At 44.9% G+C, this 11,045-nt stretch overlaps 1 protein-coding gene across 8 annotated transcripts in view; it reads right to left on the reverse strand.

The window, feature by feature from the left end:
* Positions 1-11,024, reverse strand: part of RTN4 (reticulon 4) — a 46,332-nt gene extending 35,308 nt beyond the window's left edge. The window contains exons 1-2 of one of the 8 annotated variants that reach the window (XM_084514063.1): positions 9,141-9,663; positions 3,077-3,112 (exon numbers count right to left, since the gene is read on the reverse strand). In XM_084514063.1, coding sequence (XP_084370189.1) covers positions 3,077-3,112; positions 9,141-9,561 — 457 coding nt within the window. In that variant the 5' untranslated portion in view covers positions 9,562-9,663. Of the gene's footprint in view, positions 1-3,076; positions 3,113-9,140; positions 10,430-10,857 lie in introns of those variants that run through there. The other 7 variants (XM_084514068.1, XM_084514066.1, XM_084514062.1 and 4 more) reach the window with 7 other exon arrangements.
* Between the last annotated feature and the right edge of the window lie 21 nt (positions 11,025-11,045).

Genomic DNA, 11,045 nt, shown 5'->3' on the forward strand with positions numbered 1-11,045 from the left:
CACCTGCTCTCACACACAACTTTCCAAGCATCAGGTTTATGGTAAGACAGGTCTGTTGTTCTGATACACTCCTCATTTTTATGTATGAGCTCAGTATTGAAAAAAGAGACAAAAAATATTTTTTCCTTACATATATATATATTGATAGTATGCTTCATCCTGATGCACAGCTTAGCTTTATTAGGGGACTGCATCAGGGAATTTGCTGATGCTAGATGGCATTTTCAGTCTTCAGAAAATAAAAAACATTTCCTGGATTAGTTTACTGGAGATTGTAAATTATTCTTGCCAACTGTTCTTTTTTTTTTTTTTTTTTTTTTTTTTATGAATAAAGTTTTTAAGAATCCACTTCACCTCTGCATTTTTAAGAAAAATATCAAAATGCCTGCTAGCAAGACAAAGTACTAATAAGACAGACCCACCACAATGGGACACTGATTCTGAAGAGCCTCTCTTGTTAATACAAATATGTAACAATAAAAGAACAGACAAAATAAGTGGTGTCTCATGTGGCATAAAAGTTTTATCCACAGCAATTCCTGTGGGGCTGACAGGAAAAGAAACTGCCTGCTACTTCAACACATCGAGTTGTTAATTTGCCCACAGCAAAGACTGCCCCAAGCTGCATTATTTATCTCAAATTATTTACAGAGAACATGCATATGTATTACTGCTAAAGTTTTACTCTTTATGATTCTGTGATTCTTACTGTTTTGTGATTTATTTTTACAGATTCAGGAACTACAAAAACCCCCCAGGTCTTTGCAGAGCAATGCAGTATCCTCACATTTTATAAGCACAAGGACAGAGTGCTATGCTTTCCCCTGCCATGTGCCAATATCAAATTATTACAAGTAAACTGTTACATCTTGGCATAAAGCGTCAAAGTCTGTATCTGACCATTTGAGAAAGTTAATTTAAATATATTAAAGCAGAGTCAAGTTCTCTGATGCCTAATTCCGTGCTGCAGTGCACAAAAGCACACAACTTCGCAAGAACTTTGAGAAGAGCAGCTGCCTACACAGACTCCATTTAAATCACCTCCTGTTCTGATGCAGTTGTTCTAAATACAGTATTTCACCAAATACTTAAGCAATTCAAGATGAGGATTCAACAGCTAATAGCATCTTTTCGTATCATTAGATCCGGCTGCAGGGCCACAGCAAACAACTAGGTTCTCTCACTCGACACTGTTTAGTCATACATGTAGTCTATAAACAGACATTTCCAGTTTAGTAAATTAGACTGTAAACTACTTGGAAATCTTAGAGAAAAGTATTTACATACAAGCCACTACAGAAGACAGACTGCTGCAGATTCAAATGAAAACAGAAGCCCTATTTTTAACATCTTGATGTATCAGAGGTAGGATCACAAAAGGATCCAAGAATTTTATCATCAGCAAGGGCAACTGGGAGTCCTCTTGGGACTTCAGCTACTGCCAAGAGGCACCATGCATCATTTGCAGAGTAAGTTCCACTATACTGCATTGGAGACTTCTAATTTTACATTAGTTGAAACAGATCAAGAAAATGAGTTCCAAACAAGCATTTTGAACGTTTGCCACTTTAGATACTCTGTTTTATGGAAAAAAGTCTCTAGCCAGAAGCAGTGTCATCTTACTGTTTAATAAATCTATAACCAGAGTGGTTTAAGAAGCTTTTTTTCCTCCTTCAGATATAGTATTTGCATGGTACAACTCACAGCACCCTTCCTTCTTTTCAAAAAGTGACATTTGAGGGGAGTTGCTCCACAATGCAAATACTGTTCAGGGTACAAGGACACAGGTAAGCTATGCCATTCCATCTTCTTTTGGTCAGCTATAGAGTAAAAAGGGAGACTATACCAGCCCTGCAATACTCATCTACCAACCAAAGCAGGAACGGGGTACAGGGAAGATGTGTTAATGCCAGCTGTATGATGATTCCCTCCATTACAATTGCCAAACTGCCAAAATGAATGTCCATTGTAAGAGCGTTGGTATTTTGTTTGTTGTTTTTTCTTTCCTTTAAAGACCTTTAAATACTTCTGACACAGCTGTCAACCCCTCCTTGGTCTTGCATCAAACGCTGATGAATAATTCTATGGACAGGATCCAAGGGGCGTTACAGAAGACGCTTGTTTCGCCACTTCCTATCTCCAGGCTCTCACCAGTACAAGTATCCCTGTATCTCTCTGGAGCAGGGACACAATTTTATCTGGCTTTTAGGGGAAAAAAAAAAAAGTTCACTTAAGAATAAGCAGCACATAACAAATAACTTTCACCTAGATTAACCAAAAGTCTGTATCCTTGCCCAGCTATATCAACTGATCTAACCACAAAGTGTTTTCTTACAGAAGTAGCATCAGGTGGTGGGTAAATACCTCCTTTTATTAACATCAGGTGGCCACAATCATCAGCTTCAACTGTTCAGAGCTCACCTGTGAAGGCCTGAAAATACCCACTTCATCACAAATAAAGGCAAATATTTAATAGCAAGGCTTAGAACGAATCTAGAGAGCTCAGATATGAATGAATATTCACAGATCAGGGATTTATATTTAAGGATTTAAATTATTTTAATATACTTAATTTAAAATAAAAAGCAATCTAGCCAGCTACAAACACAAATCCAGCTCTACACCACCTTATAGATGAGAACTCACACTGGCAGTATTTGTAACCAAAAACTTACGGAATTAATCTAAAAACTAAATAAGCCTTACATAAGATCCAGATTCTTTAACCATACATTGGCATAATACACAAATTTGGGTTCTGGCAGTGCCACAAAACAGAAAAACATAATTACATCCAAACTTATTCAGAAGCAGGAGGTCTAAAGAGCCATGCAAACCCTATAATTACGCACACATTATCCAATTTAATTTCAGAGATTATACCAATCATAAGAGTCCCCTTCACTGATTTGTACAGATGGAATTTTTCTCTGCTTGCTCCATGATTAAAGAAATTAAGAAATATTTAGATTAGCTACTTTATCATTGCAGAATACATTTATTAGCTAAATTAATCTTTCAGAAATGGAGAAGAGATGCTACCAATTTCTTCCAGCATCTATTCCCAACACATTACCTTGTGTGACAAGCCTCTGTCTTAAGAATTTGTAGTCTGCAAAATAAAAACAAATGGATGCGTAAGGTAAGTCCGTGCCACGAGACAGAAAAAACACGGATATTCTGAGGGTTCAACAAAGCCATTACCATCATGTAAGAATATCTTTTAAAGAAATGGATGAAGCGATGTGAAAACATTAAATATACTATCCCAATAATCTCCTTTTAAAGGAATATGTTCAGATATCAAGTAGGGCTATAATCCTGGGTTGCAGTAGATTTTGGTCAATACAGGTTTTAACTGCCCACTTGGGTTTTTGAATCACTTAGACCACTCACATACAAAGGAGAACTGATTTTCTTATCTAACAATGAGATCTTTTAAACAAAACTTGGGTTCAAAACACTGGAAATTCCTCCCTTTGCCCTTTGAACAGCATTTCTCAAGCTGAAGGCATGAATTCTCAAAGACTAGGCTGAAGACCAAGGAACGACCTTTCTTCTAACACTACCGCATACTTTTTTCTACTTTCTCCAGCTCTTGTTCCTTTTCCTTACGGTTCTCCAGCTCCAACCTGCTTTCTAAAGGCCTCACACATGCTCTAACCATTTTGCTCGGCATTCATTTCCTTATCACAAAGGACAGAGATGGACAGGCATTACAGGCTTTTGTCTTCTCTGAGAAGAGGGACTATAGAACAGCTCGAAAAAACTGGTCACAAAACACTAATAACTGGATAAGCAGTAGGGTTTTGACATCAGACCAACAGCATCTAATGGGCCAAGAGCATTTTTAATTGGAAACAGAAAAGTTTATATTTATCTCAGTCTGCTGTCTTATTTAAAGACTTCTCAATTAACATATTCTTCTTAGCTGATGAAGTTGATGACATGATTGCTCCACTCATTAAAAAGCTGCAAGTAAAAGTTCACAATACATTCCTAAGACAAAAAGCAAGCCTTCCAGCAAAAACAGAAGGTCAAACTGGTATTCCTAGCACTTCCACACAACACCAAAGTAATATTTTCTGTATTGAAAAAGGTATGTCCCCTTTATACATTGGAAAACACTAAACGGAGACAAAGCCATTAAAAACCATAGGGAAGAGCAGTCTTAAGAAAACCTCTACATAGAAATAGTCTTATTTTGACAGATACAGTTAACAGCAGATTATTTCCACTTGAAAGATAAAAACATTCTAATGTAATTTGATTTTCTGAGTTTATGAATATTAATAAGCCAATTAATTTATTGCTACTGTCATAGCTCCAAATGTCAAACAGCTCTAAGTCCAGTGATCTCACTGCTACCTGTACTTTACTGCCCCAAAAGCTATCTTAAAAAGTAAAAAAATCATGTAGTGTCTTCAAAGTGTGATAGGAGCCATTTCTATTTCAATCCAAGAAACAAGATATAAAAAAAAATATGAAAATATTTCACTGTTCTACTTAGACTCCCAATTCACTTTATATATGTAACAGCTTCTTTTCTTTAATTTCTAATGCAGCTCAATCAACAGCTACATGATTTTCTCCTACTTTGTATATAAACATTCCTGAATATGTCAGGACAATTTATCTGTAAGCGACATGCGCTGCTTTATGTTTTCTAGACAGTAAAACACCAAGAAGTATTTCCTTGCTTATAAAGTATCTAGAACCTGAAGGACATTTTCAGACTAACCAAGCATTCCTAATTTTTGTATCAGTTTCATAGTTACCATAGTAACATGTAAGCTCAAAAAAAGCCATTTTCATTCAAAACCTTGTTTTAACAGGAAACAAAGAAAGATAATGAGCACACTCAGATATGCCTCGAGTTGTAGGTTAACAGCCCTGTAGGTTAACAGCTAGAGCAACCCAGTGAGAACAAGGAAGTCACTGGTGCTGCAAAACAGATGTTGAATGACACAGACCTACTGGCCCTACTGAAACCTTGTGGCAAGCAGCAGGATCTGCACAGAATGGAAACAGTGGTTTCCAGGGCTAGGAGAATGAAGACTGCATGGCTTCTGCTACGTAGCCAGGCTCCTGGATGGAATGCTCTGCAAGATCCACATCCTTCCCATCTGGAGGAAGAAGAGAGGAGGAAGGAACAGGGAAAGCAACCTCCTCACAGCACACCAACCAGAATTTAGGCTAGAAAAATGCATGGCAATTTACTGAAATAACACAAAATGCTTCAATGTTCCAGTAACAGTTCTACTTTAAGACTGCCTCCTTGCCATGCCAATTGTGTATTTCTCTCCCTGTGAGCTGCAAAGTTGGAATCTTTTGACCTTTATGTTCCAACTACCACTCATTCCTAACTCATCGGTAGATCACCCATTGCAAAGGGACTCGACACTTTCCTAGCAATGTTCTAGGTGTTCTCAACCAGAGCAAGGGAACACCACTGACCTGGAGGCTTGAACATTGCCCTTGCCTCTTCTTTAGAAGGACTGCCATCAGTGCTTATCCAGGAGATAACAAAGAGGTTCGGTGCTCACCAGCAGTGATGCAACAGTGTGGACACCAGTTGTCACTTTGTAGACATGCTGCAAACTCCCTTAAGTAAAGGTAAGGAGGAGGGGAATGAAGGGCAACCAACCAGCAGTTCCGTGGTTTGTAGGATTTCATCTCCAAGGGAAAGCACCCAATGCAATTCAAAGCCTCCCTGTGGGCTACCTCATTATACGGTAGGTGGAAGCTGTGCTGTTTTATCTCACAAAGCAAGTCAAAGGACACCTACGTGCTAAGCATATACACTATCAAACCTGGCAGGGCCATCCTTGCACATACATCCGGTTAACAGGAGAAATATGGGGTTTGGGCTTCAGAATCTCTTAAAGCAGCTGGTCCCACAGCACTTGACATTGCACGTGTGCACAGCAATATGATATAGAAAGATCCTTCACTGAACGTGGAATACAAAAATGAAAATACTGGCTTGATTGTACCAGTCAAATCGCTGGTTACTCTCCCCCTCTGTACATCACTAAAACGGACACTGGTAACAGCCAGAAAAAGTCACATTCCAGCTTTGATATACACAGGTGATGACCACCTCCCTTACAGCTTTACTGACTACTTTTGGGAAGGCAGGAGGGGATACGTCTCAAAGAAATGCTGAAGATCAGCAGGAACATATTTTGATAACCAAGGGCTGCAAATGAAAGTCACCAGCAGCAGCATTCAAGGATAGCTGTATTTTTTCCAAGTCACGCTGCATTCCGTCCCCAGGCCCCACACAACTCCTCTGTGCATTCATAGCAGCGCACCGGAAAAACTCATCAATGTGGAAAAAAGCCAGAGAGTATATATGCTGCTTTAGAATTTGTGTAAAATGCAAGTCACAGGAGTTCAGGATATTTCCACTGCAGGATAAAAGGGACACTCTGTAATGAAGTGGGCAGAAGCAGGTATAGACCACTACATGTAACTGCCCTCCTATCACAGCTGGGGGCAATTTGGTGAGGATGAACTCTAACACAGAATAGTTTGTGTTGCTGGTAGCTTGAGGCTACTGATGGCATCCCTGCTGACCTCTGCTTGACGCAGTCTGGCACGCAGGCAGACTGTTTATGAAATCTCTCCTGAACACTGATGAATTAAACTAAGTCCTAAAAAAAAAATAAATTAAAAACAAAACTAATTCATCAACTGGCACATCAGAACATTTGCATATGCATCGAGTCGCAGGCTGCTTGCATGCAAGTCATCACCTTTGTTCGCTTTGGATGCTGGTCTGCCATCCCATGAGGCCAGGCTGCCTGGCTGTGCATATGGGTTTCTTGTTAAGTGTGTGGTTAAATGGCCTACCACAACCTCCCCTTCCAGCAAAGCACTGTATAGCCTGCCTTTAGCAGTATGCACGGCTAGGATCTGGGGCTTTGAAGACAGAAAGTGGTATCTTCTCATCTTAGTTTACTTGCTGATCTTACTTTAGACAGCTCGGGGAGGGGAAAAAAAAAAAAAAAAAAGGATTCATTTTTACCATGCATGACCACCTCAAACCTGTTTTTCTTTGTATGTAAATGTAGGTAATTGAGAAGATTTACATAGAAAGCTCAAGAATAATAGTAAATTTTGTAACAGTGAGTAGCAAGAAAAAGAAGTGCCCAAGACAGCTTAAGTTTTACTGTAGCCCTCTTGTTTTCTTCTGCAGCAAATATTTATATTAGCTCTTAAGAAGGTAGGCTGCAGACACACAGCCAGAGACTCACATTACATATAATTATGTCAGTCTCTTACAACAACACTGAATACTTATAAGTATGTAGCTGATATTAATTACAAAGATTTACTTTTTAAAGCACCTCCAGATATAAATAGTACGTTTTAATGGGCCAAGAAGTTGTCTATACATTTTCTCTATTGTTATGCTGACAAAAAGCAGCACTAGCCCTTATTGTTGGATATAAAAAGAAAACCCTAGCATTTTTCACACACTTGCTATAGGCAATACTATTTTCTCAGAAATAAAATTTCAAAGCTATTTGTCTTAAAACATCAATAAATCAAAGCCTTAGATTTTTAGTATGAAGAGAACATCTTCTAAATTTCTAGATAGACTGCAGTTTTTCACTTATATCGTAAGCTCATAGCAGAGCTGAAAGTAAATGAAACCATAGCCCTCCAGAAGAGGGGGAGCCACCACAAACATGGGGTGATCCATCCCATAGACACCCCACCACAAGCTGCAGGCACCAATTTGATTTTGCCAATTTCACAGCAAGACTGGAAGTGAACTCACTTGAAGCAAGGTAAACATTTTGACTGAGAAACGTTAAGTATCCCTTTAAGCATCAACTGTTTTTTGGTTTTACACCAGGTTGCTGTTGAAACAAAGTACTCCTGCACCTGAGAGGACCAAAGCATTCATAGCATATCTAGACAGCGCTTCTATCAAAACAGTTTGTTCTCATCTAGTAGTTTCAAGTGCTTAAAACACAACCTGTAATGTTCCAACCCATCATTAGATGAGCATTTTATCTGCCACACCTTGTTTCTGGGAGCCAGGCCTCCCAAAGATGGCCTCCTCACTTCAGAGCTCTGAATTAGTCACCACTGATAAATTCCGTCCCCTCCAGTTAGGTCTTACAAAATAACTCTGACACCACTCCTCAACTACACTACCCAGCCCTCGTAACTCAACCCAGTTGAGTTGTGCCTCCTCAGCTCCAAGAAAGAAGAAATATTTCAGGAATTACTGTGTTCCTTGCCTTATCCCTCTGGGGTTAAGGAGCAGAAAGCAAATGCAGCTCTACAGATCACACTTTTATCCCCACTTTTCAAAGCAACACCAAGATTTGGTTGATCCTATTTCTTCCATTTTGTTCTGCTTGAGCCTCCATGGCTCCACTCGAGCTGCTTGCCTAGAAAGAAAAAATGACACTCGCCCATCAGATAGGATCCCTCCAGTTAAACCTGTTCCAAGTTTTTTGTCATTATCCATCATCCAAACGGTGGAAATAAAAATCTCCTCAGCATACTGCTACAGAGAGCTAGCGAAAGCACAAAATCAGAAGGCTTCATAAAAGACAACAGCAGAACCAGCCACAAAGTCCTGGCACACGTGCAGCTGAAACGCATTCTGAACCTATCCCCCCCAAAACGCAATTCACGTTTAACGGGGCGTTTTGTTGTTTCTCCAGCACCTTTTTTCAATTAAATCTCGAACACCACATTCGCTCCTGACGTTGTTACTGAAACAGCGCCGCGGCTGTTCCGGGGGGCTCGGCGGGGGCCCGGGGCTGGGTCTCTCCCGTGCCGAGCCGCCGCCTTTGTGCGAGGCCGGGGCCGTGCTGCCGCCCCGAGGGGCCGGGGGTCCCGCGGGGGTCCCGCGGCCGTTCCCGGGCCGTTGCCATGTGCGAGGCGGCGGCCGGGCGGCGCCCCGCCCTCCCGCCCCGAGCATGAGAAAGAGGGGAGGGGACGGGAGGGGAGGGACGCGCAGGCAGAAAGAGGGGGTTTTTGTGAAAAGAAAAAAAAAAATACAAAGGGGATAAAACACAAAGCCGGCTTCCTGCGCGGGGCGCGGCGGAGGAGCGGGGCCGCGCCCGGCAGACAAAGGCAGCGCCCCCCGCCCGCCCCGCGGCACTCACCGGCCGAGCCCGAGGCTCCTCGCTTGCGGGCCGCGGGGGGCTCCGCCGGGGGCTGCTCCCGGGCGGGGGACGGCGTGCTGGCGGCGGAGGACGAGGAGGAGGCGGCGGCCGCGGGGCTCCAGCCGGGCTGCGGCGGCTCGGGGGCGGCGGGGCGGGGCGGCTCGGCGGGGCCGCTGGGCTCCGGCTGCTGCTGCGGCGGCGGCCGCTCGGGCAGGGCTGCGGCGGGCGGCGGGGCCGGCTTCCTCTCCATCACCTCCAGCTGCTCGTCGAAGTCCTCGTCCTCCTCCTCCTCCTCCTCCTCGTCCTCCTCCTGCTCCTTCTCGTCGTCCAGCACGAACTGGTAGTTGAACTGGGGCTGCTGCGGCCGCGGGGGCCCGGAGGAGGAGGAGGAGACCAGGGGCGACTGGTCCAGCTCGTCCATGGCGCCGGGAGCGGGCGGAACAATGAGCGCGGCGCGGCTGGGGCTGGGCTGGGCTGGGCTGGGGCTGGGGCTGTGCCGCTGCCGGCTGCGGGCCCGGCCTCCCCGCCCTGGTGACTCACCGCTGGGGGGGCGGCGGGGCGCGGCTGCCCGCCCCCCGCCCCGGCCGGCGGCTGAGCGACGTAGGCGGGAGCCAGTGGGAAGCGGCGGGGGCGCGGCTCGGCCAATGGGGCGCGGCCTCGTCATGCATATGCATGAAGGGGCGGGACCGGGACCAGCCCCAGCCCCGCGCTGCCGCCGAGGATGCGGCGGGGCCGGGGCCGGCCCGGAGCGAGCTCCCCCCGGGCTCCGCAGTGCGGGGGAGCCGCTGGCTGGGCCGGAGCAGCCCGGGGCCGGGCGGGCTGCTGGGGGACTGCTGGGGGACGCGGCCTCAGCGCAGCGCTCGGTGCGGCCGGGAGGATGTGGGGCGGTGCTGGCGCCGCGCCGGCTGGGCGCAGCGCGGACATCTTGAGGCGAGGCGGCCCCGGGGGCGCCGGGCGCGGAGCCGCGCGTGGGGGCCCCGTGTGGGGGCCCCGAGGCAGCGCGGGGCTGGCGGCAGCCTCCCGGGGGTGCCTCGTTTCCAGTCGTAATTTGTTCGAGGCACGTCATTTTCCCGTTATTCCCTTCACTTTAAGCTGTTCTTTTCTCTGAATGTTCATTCCTCAGCTGTCTGAAGGGATGCACCTTGTCCATCCCTTGCCTCCCTCAGCCCCGCTGGAGCAGCTCTGCTGTCACCTTTCCCTTGCTCCCCCCAGCAGCCGGTGCCTGCGCCTGTTCCAGGCTCAGTTTGGGCCAGGTGGGTTTTTTAGAAGGATGTACAAAGACATGGATGTTCCCTACCTCTACCAGGCACATCTAGAAGGAAAATGGAAATAATTTTTATAGCAGCAGCAAAGGCAACACCATGGGGATACAAAATTTCACAGCTGGTGAATAAGCACTTAACTAAAGACCTGTAAGGTCTTCAGACTTCATTCTTCCTTTCTTCCCCCTAAGATTTTGTATCTTCTATCGACAAATTGTCCGTGTACATTTTCAAACCAGACCTTTTTACAGTGCTGTAAGGGATGCTGCAGTGGCAGCAGGATGGATGGATGCAATTAAAATAAATGTGTTGTGAAACGTAAAACTTGGAAGTTTCAGTAGTGGCTAAATGCTATTCCTAGTTGTATTGTTACAGCCAGTGGACTTCATCAACAGAACTAACGCCAGAAAGGGCCCAGGAAAATGAAGACATAAACTTTTCTTCTTTTTACTTACCTATTGCTATATCTACCCTGTGTCCTACAGCAGCTGCCATGGTGCTGGTGCAAGCAAAGAAGATGTCAGCAATAGTGTGCTCCTCCTCCCAGCTGGCCAATGCAGAGCACAAGCGCAGGGGAAAGCGCTTGCTTCAGGGCAGCGTCGAGTCTCAGAACATTTTAACACTTTGAAAAAGATTAAACTGC

This window comes from Aythya ferina, assembly GCF_964211825.1.
Source record: "Aythya ferina genome assembly, chromosome: 3".
NCBI lineage: Eukaryota > Metazoa > Chordata > Aves > Anseriformes > Anatidae > Aythya > Aythya ferina.